The sequence below is a fragment of the Ammodytes marinus genome (genome assembly GCF_949987685.1).
Source record: "Ammodytes marinus genome assembly, chromosome: 17".
NCBI lineage: Eukaryota > Metazoa > Chordata > Actinopteri > Uranoscopiformes > Ammodytidae > Ammodytes > Ammodytes marinus.
This window is the reverse complement of record NC_137221.1, coordinates 22099062-22120646: the sequence shown is the minus strand read 5'-3', so window position 1 is coordinate 22120646 and position 21585 is coordinate 22099062. Positions and strand designations below refer to the sequence as shown.

General features: G+C 41.1%; 1 protein-coding gene across 1 annotated transcript; it reads left to right on the top strand.

Moving 5' to 3' along the window:
* The first annotated feature begins 140 nt into the window (after window positions 1-140).
* Window positions 141-21051, top strand: sacm1la (SAC1 like phosphatidylinositide phosphatase a). Its single transcript, XM_080045724.1, has 20 exons — window positions 141-235; window positions 2425-2522; window positions 3135-3209; window positions 3622-3749; window positions 4952-5101; window positions 6032-6091; window positions 6194-6227; window positions 6350-6451; window positions 6801-6886; window positions 7065-7151; window positions 7235-7303; window positions 7399-7478; window positions 7927-8025; window positions 8466-8604; window positions 10753-10822; window positions 10979-11051; window positions 11149-11242; window positions 17515-17607; window positions 17701-17758; window positions 18163-21051. Exons 1-20 carry the CDS (start codon window positions 207-209, stop codon window positions 18297-18299), a joined length of 1761 nt encoding a protein of 586 aa, XP_079901850.1. The 5' UTR covers window positions 141-206; the 3' UTR covers window positions 18300-21051.
* Window positions 21052-21585: the final 534 nt, after the last annotated feature.

Here is a 21585-nt window from a genome sequence, read left to right as displayed (position 1 = left end):
ACATTATAACCACTATTGTCTCATTATGGACATAGATGATTCACATACATTACCTCGTAGAGCTTTTCATGGGTGCCAGGTTCTCTTGGGTTGGGAGGGAACGCTGAACAACGCCTTCTGCAGTTTCGACAGCCCGTATCTGGCAACCACACAGAACCCACTCTCACTGCTGTTGTCGTCACTGAGGTCAGGCAGACGGAGCGAAGATGGCGACTGCCTACGAGCGATACAATTTGTAAGTAGGCTACATAAACACACAGTTAAGCCGTTTTTTAAAACCCGTATTGTTATTTCCCATTCTTATAAAGACAGACACGAGGCGAAGCCCGTGATGTCAAACAGCGGTGTGGCGTTAGGTTAGGTTGCATGACACTGCGGCTGAACTTCAGTGACAGGCTCGGCTAGGTAGAGCAGGAAATAGTCAGGTGTCACTCCACACTAATTCATTATGTAAAATATATGTTGTTATCGTTATGTGGACTTGGCTACAAAAGACGCCTTCGTGAGGAAGGTTATGTCGTTTAGTGTGACTAGGCATGTTGTAGGAAGTTAGTTAGCCTAGCGAGCAGCTTTGTAGTCAATCTGCTGTCATTCAGTTCCATTCAGGGATAGCAGTGCAGGGTACCACCAGTCGTCTCATGACACAAACACACACACACACTTTATTGATACGCAGGTTGTTTATTCTCTCTCATGACTAACGAACCCTATTCAGCTGGCTGCAAACCGAAACACTTGACATTCAAATTAAGCCATTGGCGTCCATAACTTTTTTATTTAAATTGACAGAACTCTTCGTACCTACATTTTTACAGCCACACCCTTTGTTCAAACAGGTGTGAGGGAGCCAGTCCTACCAGTCTGTCTGTACTGTGAAGAGCTGTGAGTTGGTACAGAGTCTTAACTCCTAAGCCACTCTGGGCGTTTAAACTGTGAATTGAAAGGGCTACCACCACTTTTTGCATGTGTCAAAGTTACATAAATGACACAAGGGAGTTTGTAAGGCCATTTTCAAAGCTCCAATATTAGTTTAAATAGAGGGTCTTTGTATTTCTCCATCTGATATCCTTGCCTTTACAGAGAAATTATTGGAAAGCATTGATACATGTGTGTGTGTGTGTGTGTGTGTGTGTGTGTGTGTGTGTGTGTGTGTGTGTGTGTGTGTGTGTGTGTGTGTGTGTGTGTGTGTGTGTGTGTGTGTGTGTGTGTGTGTGTGTGTGTGGATAACATTTCCAGAAAACATGAGGAATGTTGTGTGGTCTAGATTTTTGAAGGCCCCAGTGAAGGGGGTTGAGTAGGTGGTTGTTTCACTCCAACACTCTGAGCCCCAGACGTCACTGCAGCTAAACACCAGCTCACATTTTTCTACTGTGTAGGGGGATTAAAAAAGCTGTGTGTTACTCAAGCTGTTGCTATGGTTGCCATTCAACATATTGAATCAAGTAGCTCGCTGTCTGAGGAAAGCTGACAGCTGCCATGATGGATTTAAGTTACTTATTCCAGTACATGTTAATTGTTTTGACTTTTCCCTGTCTATAAAATTGCAATCGGTGCACCCTATCACGCTCACACTGCCTCCAAAACTTTTTTCTGACTGTTTTCACAGGGTTTAACATGCTTTTTATAAGTATATAAGCTATCTAGAGCTGCTTGACTATGGTGTAAACTTGTGGGGAAAGGTTCCAAAGTGCTGCTGTAGCATTATGTCACATGCTGCAAAGGATATCCACATGTATGAAGGGCAGAGAAACAGCAGACCCCTTCAGGGACATACCGGAGAACTGGCGTAGGCGTACACATGTCACACACACTGCTCAGCTTGTACAGCCACATATGATGCATTGTGTGACAAATCATCAGCCAGTTTTTCTTCATTCACAGTGAACATACAATCAAGCAGCCCGATCACTTGTCTTACATGTGTAAGTGGCAACAACCTGTGTGTTTGACAGGGGATCGGCTAACTGGCTGTCCAAACAAGACAAGTGATCTAATTTGTCTACGCCACACACTTGTTGTGTTTCTGTACAGCAATAGGGGGGTAGGGGGGGGCCTCATTCATTTGACAGGGAATGTAAACTTTTCCTACAACATTGATAACTGCATGCTGTTTCAAATGTGAATTGTGCAGCATTCCTGTTTCTTAATTTTTTATCAAATGCTTAAAATGATGACGAGAAAGAGAAAGGCATTGTATAGGTCAAACATATGCAGAAAGGGTTGAGTGTCATTGACTAGAACTAACTTAACAGTGTGTGGTTGACAAACTGCATATCGCAAAGCATCAACACTCTCTTTGCTGCTGCCACACTAGAAGTTGACTTTTGCGAGAACAGTGAGCATTCCAACTCCTTATCAGTAAGACATGGGAGGTGTGCATTTCCCCCTGGTTAAAAAGCCTGTCCCTTGTTTTGTCTCCTACAGGCACACAACCCCAGAGAAGTTCTTCATTGAGGCCTGCGATGAGGGGGCTGATGCTGTGCTGGTCATCGATAGGGTCTCCAATGAGATGACCCTCACAGGTAGAGGACACTCCCTCAAAACCTATAACTGTTAAGCTATGGCTAAGAAGACCATACAAAAGAAGGTTAACACAATTTGAAAGAGTTTGTCAGAATATCAGAAGATTTTCAACATAGAGTGTCTTTATTGCTCCAGGAATATGAGAACCATATTGATGGGGTATTCAGAGCCTGTCATGAAGTGTACTGTTAATGTTCACCAGATAAATAGAATTGGACTCCTCAAAGAATACATGAGAAATGCCATTATCTACTACACAATAGAACTAAGCTTTTCTGCTGTGCTTTTAGGAGATGTCCACACATGTCTCTACAACAGCCTGTAATTATACAGACTATGCTGTTTACTTATACTGTCTTTGTGCATCATAATTCTTCAGTAGTCATTTGATGTTTAAGCAGACCATATTATGCACTTTTGTTGACATGAAGCTTAACGTTAGATTTTTAACTAATTCATTTTCAAACCGTTTAAAGTATAAAATCACATATAATCAAGTTAAGTAAAAAGCATAGGGGGATACTGTGTATCTGGAAATCCAGATGAAATAGAAACTTAACTAACTCATTCTGTAAAGCATCTAACTTTGACCCATTGTGCTGCGTTCACAGGTAAAAAAGATGTTCCTCCCTCAGCGGTCACCAGGCCAATCTGTGGCATCATGGGAACGGTTCGCCTCGTAGCAGGTAGGTGCACTGTTGATCCACAGCTGTGTTCAGCATGTCTCTGTTAAGTTACTTTATTAGTCAATGGCTACATTCAAATAAGTCTTTTTCGCATATCCCCTCTCAAGTAACCACACTTCGGAGGGGGTCAGAGCGCAGGGTCAGCCATAGTACATTGCCCCTGGAGCAGTTTGGGGTTAAGTGTCTTGCTCAAGGACACAATGGTTGAGATGGTGGGCACCGTAGATGTAACAGCAGACACCACTAGTTTTACTATTTACACCCTCGTGTCCGGTGCCGGGGATTCAACCAGCGACCTCATGGTTACTGGTCAACCCCTCTTTACTCCTTTATATGCCATCCTAGCACCTCTGGTTTAGCTGTGTTCAGTATGTCTCTGTCCACTAACAGAGCTGTGTCCTCCTTCACACAGGCATGTACCTGATGGTAATCACCAGGAAGAGGAACGTGGGCAGTCTGATGGGCCACGCCGTGTGGAAGGCTGTGGACTTTGACATCATCTCTTATAAGAAGACGGTGCTGCATCTCTCAGAGATCCAGGTCAGCAAGAACACTGTTATCACTTTGATCAAATATATTGAATAACCTCAAATGAAATCAACTCTTAATGAAAAAGACATCATCTTCTTTTGATTTAGGAAGAAGATAATAAGTGGATATATATTGATCAGATTTATGTGCTACATTAAATCAATGTATTGATTTATCTACATGCTGGGCTTGTAACCTCCAATTCATCATATGTTAATTGTTAAACTATAATCTTATTGATATATATTTGACTTTAAATTACTCTTTTCACTGTAGAACACATACTGTAAGAGATCCTTTTTTTTCAGAAAGCAATTCTCACTCCATGAGAGTCTGTCTCCCTCTTTCCCGGGGTAAACATTAGAACGGCTGATTTGACAGCGAGGCTGACGGCAGCATTCACGTCATATTCTGAGCCGCTTCTCTCGAATATGAAACACAAGACTATCACGGCAGGCAGGCAGACAGACAGGGAGGAGAGCTCTCTCTCATGTTTCAGGATCACTCATTCTTTGCGGCCTGGAATCACACTGCTATCTCATTTCAGTCAAGCAGGCAGTGCATTATTCATGTGTAACTGCTTGTGTTGGGTGGTTATGCTAATTAAATAATCAGGTTCGCTGACAACTATGTGGTGAAACACTGTATGCAGTGTAGAAATGACAATGGGGAAACTAGAACATTTCGCAAAAACTTTGAATGTGCGCTAGCCCCGAATTTAGGGCGCCCCCTTTCAGCCTTTCTCAAAATGCTTCTGCGATCTACTGCGATACACGTGCTGAAGATGAGTAGCAGGTTTGGTGATGATTGGACAGTTAGACAAACAGTCGTGGCAAATTGGTAGCTAAGCCCTGCACTTTTGTTTGATGTTTTAGTCGATGGTGGCGGCCATGTTCCTTCAGTGATCGCTCTGAAAGTGTATACACATGTGTAGGTCAGTCCCCTTTGGCTGCTTACCAAATGTGGTGAGGATACGTTACAAATCCATACAGTAGATGTCACGTGACTGTATATCAGTTTAAGCAAATTGGGTAAAAAGCTTTTTTGTAGGGCACCTGCTGCTGGACTTATGTGAGACATTTCGAGTCAATCAAATCCACCAAAATTCAACAGGAGTGTGGTTAACAAATGGAAAGTGATTGTGAATAAGTGTTTTCATTAGATTTTTTTCCGGAAAAGTCAAAGTCTGTTTTTTCATTCCTCTTTCCTAGACCCAGGAGAACAAGACCTTCCTGTCCATGATCAACAATGTGCTGACTACAGACGGCTTCTACTTCTGCACGGACTATGACCTGACACACACTCTGCAGAGGCTGGCCAACACCAGCCCCGACTTCCAGGAGATGAGTCTGCTGGAGAGGGTGAGATAATGCAACTGCAGCTTATTCATGGAAAAGAATCCTGACGGAGCCACTTAGGGTTCAACAACTCCAAAAGGTTATCAGGGTTAAAACAAAAAGACAAGGGTGCAAGTGTGTGTCCAAACTCTGATTTATCTTATTTTCCTCTGCCATAAAGTTCTATTGTTTAAAAAAAAAAAAAAAACATATTCATAAACCACACTGTTGCACTGGCTGAAATTCTCTTTCATCGGTGTTTCCTCTAGAACATATATTCATCAGCAATGCTGTTGTCCACTAGCATGCAACTGTGTTCATGTAGAAACTAATATCAAAAAATGAAATGGCAAAATATAGAAGAATCTTTCCTTTCAAACTCGTGTGTGTGTGTGTGTGTGTGTCTGCCTGCGTGTGTGCATGCTCTCTCGCTCACCCACCCACCCTCATACATGCTACGTTATGTTGATCACTGCCCTGATAGAAACTTAGATTTCCTGTGAGGAATGAAGAGAGGGAGGATTTTTAGCATTGGAGGAGCGCTGCCTCTGAATGAACATAGGGGAAATACCGCACAGCGCACACTGTAGTTTATTTAGAATGGTTGGAGCTAGGAGCATCTATGAGCTGTTTCTAAACCTTTTGAAAACACCCTTCTAGATTTCTGTAGTTCTCCTAAGTTAACAAATTATTTGTACATTTTCATTATGTAAGTAGTTTCAATGTTATACTTTTATGTAAAGGCATTCAATTGCCTAAGTGAATGTACAGATTATTCACATATTTTAGTAATCCTTTGTATAAATGATTTGTGTATAACAGGTATTTTTCGCAATCCTAGTTACTTAACCATTAGCTATTGGCTTAGAAAACATGATTATTCTACAGTGTTGCTATAAGCAGATTTATGATAATGTGTTGATGTCTCACTCTCATGTTTCTTGTGCTTTTCAGGCAGATCAGAGGTTTGTCTGGAACGGGAACCTGCTCAGAGAACTGGCCGCACAGCCAGAGGTAACACCATCTGACTCTCCAAGCCTATTTGTGTTGGTGAATGTCTATTTATTTTGTACTCCATTTGATTTCATTAGACTAACTGTCACCATTTCTCCATAGCTCCATAGGTTTGCTCTTCCGGTTGTCCATGGATGTATCCTTTTTCACTCAATGTTTAATGTGTAGAACATGTTGTAATGTTATCATGGGCATTTAGATTCACTGTAGAGAAAAAAAAAAGAAGTAAAGCCTTTCCCTTAACCCGTGCCTGTCCAGTCATTGTTATGAAGCCATGTCGTATCAATGGGAAGATCTTTGAGTGGATCCTCATATCCAGGAGGAGCTGCTTCCGAGCCGGCGTCAGATATTATGTCAGAGGTAAAGAGAAAAAAAACTGAAGCGTAACACTCAAACTTAATCTGTAAGGCAAGGCAAGGCATGTTTATTTATATAGCACAATTCAGACACAAGGCCATTCAAATACATCAAGATTACACATTAGAAATTGCATTTAAGAGATATTAAAAACAAAGAAAATACATCAAGATTCAAGATTAGACATTTAACATTTAGACAGCGATGTGGAATGGCTGCAATGAAAATGATGTGACTAACAATATAGTTATTTTCTATAAAGCCTATTTAACTTAATTACTCTAACATAGTTTCAAACTAATTTAAAATGATTGAGGAATCTGTGTTCACAAAACCAAATCTCTCTCCACAGGCATCGACTCTGAAGGCCACGCTGCCAACTTTGTGGAGACCGAGCAGATCGTGTTGTATGAGGGAGCCAAGGCTTCATTTGTACAGGCATGTAACCAGGGCAGCTCAATGCTGTGTTAAACCTAATTGAGTTGTCTCTCATTTGTACTTTGCTTTTTCCCACTTATTTCTCTGTAGCTTCTAGTTCAGATGTTTAAAACTTATACAGTATGTTTGATGAAGTGAAGGATTTCTGACAAAGCTTTCTTCACCCCCCCCCCCCCAGACACGAGGCTCCATGCCCTTCTACTGGAGTCAGAGGCCCAACCTCAAATACAAACCCAAACCTATCATCAGCAAAACATTCAATCACGTAAGGGCAGACATTTTCCCCTTTTTCTGTGTGCTTTTTAAACGGTGATAGGTCTGAAATAACCACTATAAATCTTTGTATAGATGGATGGATTCCAGAGGCATTTTGACTCCCAGCTACTCATCTATGGGAAGCAAACCATTCTCAACTTGGTGAGAAGCCCTTTCTCATTCTATTCATTCATTGTTTTGATGAAATATTAGATTTTTGACTGAGACCCATATTTGTCTCTCTTGTTTTTTTGCAGGTGAATCAGAAGGGCTCAGAGAAGCCACTAGAACAGGCCTTTGCCAAGATGGTGTCTGGCATGAACAACGGTATGCTAAAGTAAGTGTCACTCAATGCCTTCTCCAATCCTTATGTGTGTACTCCCTTGAGAACACAGTCACTAATGGTGTAGGAGCCTAGTTACTTTAAACCTGTGTGAAGACATGTAGCAGGTCAGTAATCACATTTTGAGGTGTGAAGTCACAAATTAAAATGTGCTCTTGTTACTAAAACACAGTGGTATTGTTTTACATTACTGTCCACTGTTTGGTAGACATTGTCCATTTAGCCCTTTCTGCCACTTGCCACCACTGATGCTAAGCCTCTTGTGTTTTGTGCCCCCAAAGGAGCCTTCAAGTCAGCGCTGGTTAAGGTTAGGGTAGGGGATGGGGCCTTCCAGGCAGCGTGCCCTAAAATGCTCTGTTGGGGGCACAAAACACTATGGAGCGTAACACAGTGTTGTAGAGAAACACTTGATAATAAAGCTTTTCCCCTGATCTGTCCACAGCTACATCCCCTTTGACTTCCACAAAGAGTGCAGTCACATGAGGTGGGAGCGCCTGCAGATCTTAGTGGATGCTGTGGCCGAGACACAGGATGACTATGGGTGAGTTGACCTGCTGCTCTCCTGGGCTCATATCTAATAGTCAAGTGTGAAGGAGGAGCATTGTGACTAGGCATGGGCCGCTATGATATTCTGACTGTATTATGACCTCCAACAAAAATACCATGGTATCACAGTATTACGATTACAGCTCTCAAAGGTGTTATTTTGAAATGTCTGGTTAAACTTTTTTAAATAGATATAGAATATTCTAAACATGAATAAACTTGTATCATAACATAATACAGTAAATAATTGAATTATTCTGAAGTTCTGAACAAAATTGAAATGAAAGCACTCATTTTAATTGAGCGGCTCAACAAGGTTTTTAGACACATGCTCACTTTCTACACATTTCTGTGCGGTATACCATTGAATGCGGTTATCAGCCCATGCCTCATTGTGAGCCCTGTGTGTGTGTCTGTCTGTCTGTGTGTCTGTAGTTACTTCATGGTGAACTCTGAGGAGAAGTCCATGGCCCAGCAGAGAGGAGTGTTCCGCAGTAACTGCATGGACTGTCTGGACCGGACCAACGTCATCCAAAGCATGGTGGCCCGCCGCTCACTACAGTCTCAGCTTCAGGTACCAGTGCTCAGCCTCTTATATAAGCACAGTAATCATGCAATGCTTTCCCAATGAATGTAGGCTTCATGGGTCAGTATAACCCCCTGAAGTGCTGCCATTGTACTTGAGATTTGCTCTAATGTGTCCCAACATTCAGCGTGCATGCTGGTTAATATACAGTCAAGTGCGAAAGTTTGTGAACCCCTTGAGCCTTTTGGAATTTTATTTATTTTAACCATTATTAATTCATTTTTATCAATACCAGTATTTTTTATATGAAATAACAGATGTTTGTTTATCAATTCAACATTTTTCTTTTCCAGAAATCAATTGTTAAAACAGATAAAACTAATTATTTGACGAATGTTGTATGTGCAAAAGTTTGTGAACCCTAAGCTGCATTGCTTAAATGGAGCAGGTAAACACAATCAGGTGGGCCAAATTGGTTGATGAAATAGACCAATGTAATGAGAGATCTTTAGGAAAGAAATTGGGTGGCACTAGATAAAACAGAGATAAAACCAGGTCAGTTTAGGCTCACCAAAGTGAACCCATACAGGTCAGACATGCTAAAAGGGAAACAAATCTCAGAGGATCTCAGGAATAGAGTTTAGATGTTGCACATTTGTCTGGGGACAGTTATAAATTCATAAAAAAAAAATTGAGCTCAATCGGTCCACCGTGAGGCAAATCATCTACAAATGGAGAGCTTTAAGAGTGACTTAACATCTGCCTAGAAGTGGACTTCCTTCAAAAATATCCTCAAGCGCCACAAGAAAAGTGATTTTTCAGGTAAAAGCCAACCCAAACATTACATCTGGAGATTTGCAGACAATTTGAAACCACCATTATTCACTTGGGAGAAGGTTCTGTAGGTGGTAGGCAGAATTGCGTTTTTGCCCAAACATGGCGGTTTTGGTTATGACCAAACAGTTCAATTTTGGACTAATCTGTCCACAGAATAAGACTTCAGGTATCTCCAGGTGCTCTCTGGCAAAGTTGTGACAAGCAGTTTTGTTCTTTTTTGAGAGCAGAGGCTTCTTCAGCAACCATCCCATGAAAGCCATGTTGACTGAGTTTTCTTCTTATTGTGGAACCATGCACATCTGTCCCAGATGCTGCAAGAGAGGTCTGCAAATCACTAGATGTAATGTTTGGGTTGGCTTTTTACTGAAAAATCACTTTTCTTGTGACACTTGTGGATATTTTTGAAGGAAGTCCACTTCTAGGCAGATGTTCAGGCACTCTTAAAGCTCTCCATTTGTAGATGATTTGCCTCACGGTGGACCGATGGAGCTCAAACTTTTTTTAAAATAATGTATAGCTGTCCCCAGACAAATGTGCAGCATCACAACTCTATTCCTGAGATCCTCAGAGATTGGTTTCCCTTTTAGCATGTCTGACCTGTATGGGTTCACTTTGGTGAGCCTAAACTGACCTGGTTTGATCTCTGTTGTATCTAGTGCCACCCAATTTCTTCCCTAAAGATCTCTCACTACATTGGTCCATTTCATGACTCAATTTGGCCCATCTGATTGTGTTTACTTGCTCGATTTAAGCAATGCAGCTTAGGGTTCACAAACTTTTGATCATACAACATTTGTCAAATAATTTGTTTTATCTGTTTTAACAATTTATTTCTGGGAAAGAAAAATGTTGAATTGATAAACAAACACCTGCTATTTCATATAAAAAATACTGGTATTGATAAAAATGAATTATTAATGGTAAAAATAAATACAATTCCAAAATGTTCAAGGGGTTCACAAACTTTCGCACTTGACTGTATTTCTGCATTAAGTTGGAATTCCAAGAGGGTAGATTTTACACTGCCGGTTTGATATGTTTCTCTGTGTCACACAGTAAAGGTACTCAAGAAATGTTTTGAGTAAACAATACCAGTAAAGCTCTGTGTACTATGTCTTACCAGAGCTTTCAGTCATAGCTAATTGAGTCTGAATGAAGTATGCTCAGTTGTCATGAATATTGATCATCAAACATGAAATTTACAAGTTTGACTTAAAGCTTAAATCCTTCTGCTGCAATTTTTTCTTTCTTTTTGGAAATATAACAAAACCGTAATGGAAATGTTCTATTCTGCTCATATATGAGAAAAAGGCCTGATGATTGAAGGTGACATGCATTGTGCCTTCTGTGTCTCCACAGAGGATGGGTGTTCTGAATGTGGGTCAGCAGGTTGAAGAGCAGGCTGAGTTTGAAAAGATCTACAAAAACGGTAAATGTCTTGTGCATGATCGTCAGTTTGTTAGCATGTGTGTGTGTGTGTGTGTGTGTGTGTGTGTGTGTGTGTGTGTTGTTACTGTTAATAATACAAAGTGTAGCCTCTTGAGTGTGCCCTCACTGTTTCTCTGTGTGTGTGATCTCTAACCAGCATGGGCTGACAATGCCAATGCATGTGCTGTACAGTATGCAGGGACTGGGGCCTTGAAAACGGACTTCACCAGGTACAGTACACTAACATCCATCCAGTAATACTGTGTGTTAAGGTGGTAGTGCTGTTGTTCCTGGATGTAGTTTAATCAAAGCATGTGTTTCCATCAGGACGGGGAAGAGGACCAGGCTGGGGCTGTTGATGGACGGCTGGAACTCTATGATCCGCTACTACAAAAACAACTTCTCTGATGGATTCAGACAGGTATGACATTATAGGTTATAGGATTTCTTCTAGATGCATCATTGTTAAAGATTTTTTTTTGTGCCAGAAAAGTCCAATTTGAATGCTCCATTCAGCCTGCTGTGAGAATTTGAGCAGTACACTAAGCTTAACACCTTCAATTTGGCAGCAAAGACAGTACGGTAATATAGAAATAAATTAAATTGGTTAGTAAGTGCACATTATTTTTTAATAATATCACATCCCTCTCTATCGCAGAATCACTATAGCAAGATATATGTTCTCTAAAATCCGGCTCTAAGCCATGTACAGTAAGTTTCAACCTCTTTAACCCTTTGGTGTTATACCATGTCAGTAACAATGTGAAATAAGTCTGCATAATAATAATCATAATTAGGGTTGCAAAGGGGTGGAAAGTTTCTGGAACTTTTGCTCGGGAATTTTGGGAATATTCAAAATTGGGAATTATAGGAATTAACTAGATGGCTGTCATTTAAATGATTTTTTTTCATATCTAAACATATAAACACTATATTTTGTCATAGGCAGACAGACATTCATGCAAACTAATACAATTAAAACAGATTTGCCACGATTGCAACCTTCAATTGGCCACAACTTGGGACTCGAGTTAGGAAAGCGCGCAGCGGCGGTTCGTAGAAGCGTTTGAGCCGGGCAGACGGGTGGGGCGCCGCTGATGCGGGGCTGGCAGTGGGCGCCGGGTGGTCCGTACATTCAAAATCTCTGCGGGATTTTTCTAGTTTTATAATGATATAGAAAAAGACAAAAGTAGCAAAACCTCACATTTGAGAGGCTGCAAATTGGGGTAATTGAACATTTGCTTAATGACCATCAAAGGAGAAGTAAGTGATATGTTTTGTTAATAAACATGTTAAATCACTCTATATTTATACAGCAATCACTTAAAGCTGGGGGGGAGGATTTGGGGAGAAAATGGCAGTTGGGATAGAGATTCGAATCCAAATACCTCAACCGCTCCACTTTTTCTCTTTGGTCCCTCCCCTATGGTCCCTCCCTGACACGCTCTACACCAACAAAGTCGTGCCAAAGCGATTGGACAGTCCCAACAGCCAATAAGGACAGAGAATCTGAGCCTCGCTCTGATTTGTCAAAGTGTACAGCTCATGTTAATTTTGACCAATCAGAAATCACATACCCCAGCTTTAAACAGTAAACACAGTTCATAACACAGGTCATTGGCCCTGATCAGTTGTCCTAGCCAAAACATATTCTAAATAGGCTCAATATTCATAGTGTGTGCTACCCATAACCATAAAAGATTTTATTGGAAAACAAAACGTAACTTTTCAATTACTACAGAAAACAACCGTATATTCAGGAATTAAAATTTTATTGCATGTTTTGTTGTTTATTCTTTTTAATCCATTGGCAGATTATTGGGTGCTGGAGGGAAAGTCAGCTCAGGTGCCTTTGTTGAATGTTGACATCTTCTACTCTTTCCACTTCTGAGGTTTCCTCAACCCCAGAAAGTGGCGTACTCTCTTCCAGATTGAAGTTCTCTTTGTTTTCTCTGTTGTTGGGAGCTTACTATCATAGACTTCTGCCTGAAGAAGTTCAGTGTGTGGTTTGTTTGTGATTTCCTCTAGAATAGCTAGGTCTTGTTCAATGGCGAGGGACTGCCTGCACGGCTTCTCCTCAGATACTTTATCTTCCTTCAGAATATCCCAAACTGGTTCTTTGTGGAGGGACTCTTCCTCTTTGCAGGGCGTGTCCTGGGATACTTCTGCCTCCTTTAGAAGTTTAAGCCGTGGTCCGTTAGGGAGGGACTCTTTCTGCCTGCTTGGATCCTCCTCAGATACTCTGGCATCATCCAGACCATCCAAGGTCTGTTCTTTGGGGAGGGAGTCCTCCTGCTTCTCTACAGTTACTTCGGCCTCTTCCTGAAAATCTAGGGCTTTCTCATTGGGGAGGGACTGCCTGCACGGCTTCTCCTCGGATACTTTAGCCTCCTCCAGAATGTGCAAGGCTGGTTCTTTGGGGAGGGACTCTTCCTCTTTGTGCTGGGATACTTCTGCCTCCTTCAGAAGTTCCAGGCCTGGTCCATTACGGAGGGACTCTTCCTGCCTCCTTGGATCCTCCTCAAATACTCCGGCCTCATCCAGACCATCCAAGGTTGGTTCTTTGGGGAGGGAGTCCTCCTGCTTCTCTTCAGCTACTTCGGCCTCTTCCTGAAAATCTAGGGCTTGTTCAAGGGGAAGGGACTGCCTGCACGGCTTCTCCTCGGATACCTTAGCTTCTTCCAAAATGTGCAAGGCTGGTTCTTTAGGGAGGGACTCTTCATCTTTGCACGGCTTGTACTGGGATACTTCTGCCTCCTTCAAAAGTTCCAGCACTGGTCCGTTAGGGAGGGACTCTTCCTGCCTGCTTGGATCCTCCTCGGATACTCCGGCCTCATCCAGACCATCCAAGGTTGGTTCTTTGGGGAGGGAGTCCTCCTGCTTCTCTACAGCTACTTCAACCTCTTCCTGAAAATCTAGGGCTTTCTCATTGGGGAGGGACTGTCTGCACGGCTTGTCCTCAGATGTGATTGCCTCTAGCAGAGTATCCAGAGCTTGTTCAATGGCGAGGGACTGCCTGCACGGCTTCTCCTCGGATACTTTATCCTCCTTCAGAATGTGCAAGGCTGGTTCTTTGGGGAGGGACTCTTCCTCTTTGCACGGCTTATCCTGGGATACTTCTGCCTCCTTCAGAAGTTCCAGCACTGGTCCGTTAGGGAGGGACTCTTCCTGCCTGCTTGGATCCTCCTCAAATACTCCGGCCTCATCCAGACCATCCAAGGTTGGTTCTTTGGGGAGGGAGTTTTCATCTTTGCACGGCTTGTACTGGGATACATCTGCCTCCTTCAAAAGTTCCAGCACTGGTCCGTTAGGGAGGGACTCTTTCTGCCTGCTTGGATCCTCCTCAGATACTCTGGCTTCATCCAGACCATCCAAGGTTGGTTCTTTGGGGAGGGAGTCCTCCTGCTTCTCTACAGCTACTTCGGCCTCTTCCTGAAACTCTAGGGCTTTCTCATTGGGGAGGGACTGCCTGCACGGCTTGTCCTCAGATGTGATTGCCTCTAGCAGAGTATCCAGAGCTTGTTCAATGGCGAGGGACTGCCTGCACGGCTTCCCCTCGGATACTTTATCCTCCTTCAGAATGTGCAAGGCTGGTTCTTTGGGGAGGGAGTTTTCCTCTTTGCACGGCTTATCCTGGGATACTTCTGCCTCCTTCAGAAGTTCCAGCACTGGTCCGTTAGGGAGGGACTCTTCCTGCCTGCTTGGATCCTCCTCAGATACTCCGGCCTCATCCAGACCATCCAAGGTTGGTTCTTTGGGGAGGGAGTCCTCCTGCTTCTCTTCAGCTACTTCGGCCTCTTCCTGAAAATCTAGGGCTTGTTCAAGGGGGAGGGACTGCCTGGACGGCTTCTCCTCAGATACTATGGCCTCCTTCAGAATGTCCAGGATTGGTTCATTGGGGAGGGACTCAGTGTGTCGACATGGCTTATCTTCACAGACTTTGGCCTCCTCCAGGAGTTCCGTGGCTGATCCATGAGGGGGAAGCTCTTCCTGCTTGGATGACTCATCATCTTGCTTCTGCTGAATCGTGCCAATGTTTCGTCTGGATGGCTGGTACTCTTCTCTCTCAGCCTTTAGCTCATTGCAAAGCTCAAGGTTGAGCGAGATCTGGCTGTTGAGCTGAGCTTTCAACTCTTCCATCTCTCTCCTGAAAACCCTCTCCCTCTCAAAGGCGTTGTGCTGCAGGATATTGATTTCCCTGGCCATCGTTTGGCGAAGGGCTTCCTGTTGAGCTAGAAAGGTGTGGATCACATGCCAGTACTCAATAACCTTGTATGTATGTTCACGCTTAAGGTTGTCAGCCTCCTGTCTGGCAGTGAGGACATCAGTTTCACACCTTTGGCTGACCTCATGATGGGAAACTCTGAGTCTATCCAGTTCTTCTTTGAGAAGTGTGTTCTTCTCCTTCTCACCCTGGAGCTCAGCTGTATGCTTTTCTTGGCTGGTGATATGTGCCACTTTAAGCTCCTCATAGTCAATTTGCAGGAGTTTCTTTTTCTTTCTTTTAGTTGTATCGCTCACCTGATTAGCGATCTTGGCAGCGCTGAGAGTTTCTGCAGCACTGTACTTCTGCAGCCTCTCTAGCTTTCTGTTTGCTTCTTTTTCTCTGTTAATAAAAACTTCTTTTAGGCTTTTCTGCCGTTCCAACTCTTCTTTTGTTTTATCCAACAGGTCATTAAGCTTCCTAACTTCTTCACGAGGTGTATCGCACTCCCTGAAGTTTTTCTGCTGAGGTCTACCCGTGCCTTGCTGTCTGTAGGTCCTGTCATATCCTCTTGAGTGTTTTTCTGGCTGCATTTTCTTTGGCTGTTTAAGTTTCAAAGTGATGCTGCTGTTAACAATTGTAGTTGGTCTCTGATGAATGGACTGAACAGTTGTCTTAATCAGTGGTCTTCCTTTGTTATCTTTTTAAGATTCTGCTTTCTGTAAGTGGTGTCACCTGTTGAAAGGTTTGAAATCATCTGACTGGCTGTAGAGCTGGTTTTACTCATAGAATTTATTGATGATGTCATAGTACACATGCAATGGAAATATTCCTTTGATGTAACTTTGATGACACATTCTATTTCCCTTTGATCAGTACATTCAAAATAACAATCTCTAATTCAAATAATAACAAAATGGCTGCACACTAATAGCATTCCAAACAGCTTTTAAACTTGCTATGAATTCCAGATTGGTTAATACGTGTTTATGATAGATGTTCCATTGAGTGCCACAGTCCACTTTCATTTATAATTTCAAATCTGATTTTAAAATCTTGAATTAAACATTTACATTTTCACTGCCATTTATCTATTGGATTTTTGTTGTCAAATGTTTGAGCTCAATGTTAGATTTTACTGATGTGACAACATATATTTGTATCAGTTAGTTTTAGTCAGTATAAGAACCCCAAGCTATGTTTAGTTTCAGCAAAAAAGGTAGTAATAATACCCAACTAAGCCATGAATGTTTTTCCACACCGTTCACTTGGAATTCATCATTGTGTTATTATGTCATGTGACAGAAGCAACCCAACCCGACAGTAACTCAGACAAAGTAGGCGAGGCAGGGTCACTGGTGGGGTTGAATAATGTCTTGGTGATGTGGTAGTAATGACATTCAGTATTTTGACAGTAGTGACACTACGTTACATATAGTAGTTAATTAATTTGTCCTTAGAGTTCACATTATCAAAATTGCACAAGATTTGTTTGAGAAACTTATTGACAGAAAATACAACTGCGTGAAATATAAAAATGTACGAGTGTGTTGGTTGGGTACTAGGGTTGCAAAGGGGTGGAAAGTTTTCGGTAAATTTCCGTAAACTTTCCACAGGAACTTTCGCTCTGGAATTTTGGGAATATTCAAAATTGGGAATAATAGGAATTAACTAAATGGCTGTCATTTAAATGATTTTTTTCATATCTAAACATAAGTCTAAACATATAAACATTATATTGTGTCATAGGCAGACAGACATTCATGCAAACTAATACAATTTAAAAAAAAACATCACATTTGAACAGATTTATTTGTAAGTAGAACTTTATCAAGTTTTGATTATTTTATGAACAATCAATAATTTCACTGAAAACAAAAAGATGAATGTTGAGTAAAATATTACTTATGTCTCAACCCAACCATTCAATAAATTAAGTAAAATGCCCCCCATGTGATGGAGGAATGCACAGTGCATGTAGGGGACGTGGCCTCAGTACCCCTGCAGTAAGCAGTGTGCTATGTGCAATTTGCCAAGTGTACTTGCATAAAATCTGGTTGTTTTAATACTTAGTTGAAAAATCTGCTTTTTACTGTCTAGAACGTTTGCCAGGACTGAAATAACATAGTTAGAATAACTTAGTGCATTTGGGTTGCTTTATATTGAGTAAATTCCCATTTATTCCTGTTCATTCCCAAAATTCCCGTTAATTCCCATAAATTCCCGTTAATTCCCATGGAAAGTTTCCAATTTAAAAAATTCCCGGAATTTTGCAACCCTAATCATAATAATACCTTTTAATTATTAAAGCGCTTTTCAAAAACAAGTTACAAAGGGCTTCTTATTCATTATAAAAAGACAATAAGACAAGATATTAAAAAGAAGCAAACACAAAGTGAAAGGTAATAAACAATCACTAATAAGATCAATAAAAAGATATGTCTGAAATAGTGAGTTTTCTAAAAGGTGAATCCGTGTATGATTTCCAGGACTCCATCGACCTGTTCCTGGGTAACTTTGCTGTAGATGAGACGGACGGACCCACTCCTCTCCGCGTGCAGAAGGACTGGAAGTTCCTCACAGTGAGTCCATGACCACTAGTTTGTCTTGTCACCAGCAGCAGTGTGAATGTGGCTCCAAGTCTAACCCTTTGAAATCCTCTTTCTGTTTTGCAGCTGCCCATCGTAATGCTGGTGGCATTTTCTATGTGCATCGTCTGTCTCCTCATGGCTGGTAAGGTTATTATTTCTACACATGCTGGTTCAAGCCAGCACTTTGAACTCATCTTCCTTTGCATCCCCTGTGGCCTGATTGTTTAGGCTGCACCTCTTGTATGGAGGCTCCTGTCATCACATACTTCCATTAGCTCCCAGAGAGTACTGTAGTTCAATTAGCATTTCCTCTCTGTTTTGGGGTTACTGTGTCAGGGTCCCTTTTAAAACAACATATATCAAAGTCAAAGTAGACTTTAAAAAAACATGGCAGCTATAAGTGTATAGCATGATTGAAATGCCTGTGCCTCTCCGTCAGATGTATGTGAGATGGACAGACTGAACTTAAAACTGAATAGCTTCTTATGTCAGGTTCTTACTGTGCTTTTTTAAAAGCAGCATCAATCCCTACATTTTGTCTTGCAGGCGACACATGGACGGAGGCCCTGGCCTATGTCATGTTCTGGGGGGCTGCTAGTGCAATTACAGCCACTATCATCCTGTTCAACGGCCAAGACTTTGTCGACGCCCCAAAACTGGTTCACAAGGAGAAGATGGACTGAGTGTGTGTGCGTGTGCGTGTGTGTGTGTGTGTGTGTGTGTGTGTGTGTGCGCGCGTGTGTGTGTGTCTGGAGTAGCTCTCACACCTGGTAATCTGGGCTCTATAGGCTGATGTGCTGCCTCTGTGCTACCCTCAACACTTTCTCATCTAAAAACGGTTGTTGTTTGTCTACATTTTTTTCTGATGTACTGCACCATGTAAAGCGTTTGGTCCATTCCTCACACTGTATCTTTCTGTCTGGTTTAGCAGGGTTTTTCATTGTGCTGCTGGGTGTCGGTTATACAGAGGATCTGCTCATTTTCTTATCTGTTTCTAAAAATGTCAAATGTAAATCCGTTAACATGTTAAGCATTTTTCTATTGTTATTCATTACACTCATTGCAGTGAAAGGCCCTGCATACCCACACGGCTGTTTAAAAATGGCTCTTTTAGATGAATTACTCATTTAGACCTCCATTTAGGTTGAAGATGGGTTGAGCTGGGGAGTACACAATGTCAACAATGTCTATATACTGATCCAATTATTTTGAATCATGATACCAAAACAAATCATTCCTTTCACATTACACATAGTCCTCTGATTATGGATTTAATCATTTCTATTGGGGAAGCTTTAAAGACAGGGTTTATTATGTCGATTAACCCTAGATAGTATCACTCAAAGATGGAGCACTTACGGCAACATTATGAAATATATGATGTGTCTAACATGATGACTAGAACGGTGCATCTTGAGTTTTGAATGTAACAAACCTGTCAGACTTATGAATTATAAAGATATTTGGCTAATCTGTATGTAACCGGATTGAAGCATGTGTTTTTCCTATTATGCTAACGTGGTAGACTGTTCATGATAAGTTTGCACAACCAATGAAAGAACAACCTGTGTACAGCTGACTTAATGATTGATTGATTTGTATTGCGTGTTTACAGTGTCTGTTGTTGGTATAGTTTGTTTTTCCAGCTTGGTTCCAGACCTCTGCTGCATCTCAGCCCCACATCTTTGATTTGTTCCATATTGAAATAGCTTTTTCCCCCCCTGTGTAAAACAGTGGAGAAACGAGAGCAAATTTAAAGCATTATTAAGGGACATCTAAGAAAGAGGAATTTGTCTTCATACAAATTGCAAGATGCGTGGATGAGATGGACACAGCCTTACGTATGTCTTTTCATTTAGTATCCATCTCATCCAGGTCATCAATGGGTTTAAAACAAGCTGCAGCAACACATGTCAATGGTTTGCTGTCTTGTTACTGTCTTTTTTTTAGTTACTTCTACAACGTCTCAGAGTCTGTGCTTTTTGGCTTCAATTCTAAAATGATCTCTAGATACCTGACACATAGTTTTGTGGTCACTGGGACTTCAATTTAGACATATGGCGAGTTAACAGGTTTCTGTACTTTTATAGTCAGACCTAAAAGTCACGAAGGCTCTCCGCTTCTATTGCCAACTGTGCTCCTGCTGATTACTGTGTCCGTCTGGTTCAGTGTGTCATGCTTTGTGTTATTCCAGCAGTAAAGAACACTGCCTTTACATACAGTACCTGTCCCTCAGTGGAGAGATGGCACGGACACTTGAACCTTTCATAGTAGAATCTTTAAAAGATCTGAATGGGCTTTGAAAGCTTGAACTAAGATTGACTATGGTTTGAGAGAGGAATTGGTTCACCATGCTTACTTCTCTCATACAAACTGTGTGCTGTTGGTGTTCCATCATGTCTATAAAACATTCCTGCAAAAACTGACAGTAGTGCAAGCCACTGGCTGAGTGAGTAAGTGATTGAGTTTCAAACTATATTGAATTACTTTGAAGAGGTTGTCTAATCCTGATTTTAACTCTGAATGTTTGTGTGTGACAGTATTGGTCAAGGTCAACTCACTTACATGTGTGCAAACAAGATAAAATGTGTGCACACTATTATTATAATGTGTACTCTTTACTTAAAGGTACAACAAGGAACTTTTAAATATTTCTGAAACAGTCATTTTTCCTCTGATGATCATGAATGACATGTAACAGCAAAAAAAAATTATATAGTTTTTCTTTATGCCATTGTCATAGGTACTACAGATGTCTTAGTAAAAACACTACCGCTTTTGTCCAAAGAGGGTGCAAGAATGAACACAAACTAAAAGTTCCTCGGTGCACCTTTAACTAAACTTTCAACTGCATCACATGGTCTGTATCGGTAAATGGGGTTTCAGTTCAGTCATTGTGGAGCTGCCAGTATAGGCTACAGTTAGTTCCTCCACCTTGGCTATAGATTTATTTTGTTAAACTACTAATTCACAAGCTCAAAGGATTGGAATTTCACCTTTATAGTGTGTTGATTTGTGCAGTGAATAATGTAATGTCTGTACATTTTAGAATGACATTTGTATAACATGTAATGTGTGGGTGATGACTTCAAGTGACAGTAGGTCAGCAGCACTTTATTTGAACTATATGTTTGGATAGTGTATCCTAATATTATATTCAGAAAACAGTAACAGAGCAAACCTTTTCTTTCCATGGTGTCCAGATGCAGGTTTTAATGGCGCCTGAAGGTAACAGTGTTTTTTGGGGGTGGTTAGAAACAAGGGAAGTATGCATTCTTCATTGAAAATATTACTATTCAAGATTAAACACTTTCAACCTCTGTTTGCAAGTTGTACTTGGGATCTTTAAGAGACTGGTCCAATGTGTAGGCCCATTGCACACAAACAGCAGTACAGCTGACCAAAGTGTTAGCGTTGCATGTAAGAAACATTGGCATTGCAAACTTATATGTATCAATCATGGACATATAAAGAAATCAATGGTATCAATGCAATGCTATTGACATAATTAGAGGTCTTCTCTGACAGATTGGAATGAGCTATTCTTGTGGTGGTGGAACATGTAAATGGACAAATTGTGTCTCCTCAGCAGTCTTTAGCTCTCCTCCTATCACAACCATATGTCATCATTAAACATTTTTAAAAGCTAAGCTTCAGTTTTCAATAGATTTCATGGGTTGTATTTTAAAGGTGATGACTTCAAATCGATAAATTAAATTGAGCTTTCAACTTTCCACATTTTTAATCGGCATTGATCTGTTTGTGTGTGTGCAAATCCTAAAAAATCTAGACAATTTGTCGATCCATCTTTTAGTTTAGTTAGTTTTATTATTTATCTGTTACAGTTACAATTGCGCAGGGGCTCAATGCACAGTGACATTCTTACAATTTAATTTTTGAATCAAAAATGAAAATTATTCTTAATGATTTTTGCAGATCATGATCAAAAGCCTTTATTGCTTTTAAATA

Coding starts and splice junctions, on each gene's coding strand:
- sacm1la (XM_080045724.1), top strand. CDS start 207: ATGGCGACTGCCTACGAGCGATACAATTT. Junction 6,452..6,800: donor CGTCAGATATTATGTCAGAG/GTAAAGAGAAAA, acceptor CTCTCTCCACAG/GCATCGACTCTGAAGGCCAC. Junction 8,026..8,465: donor GAGACACAGGATGACTATGG/GTGAGTTGACCT, acceptor GTGTGTCTGTAG/TTACTTCATGGTGAACTCTG.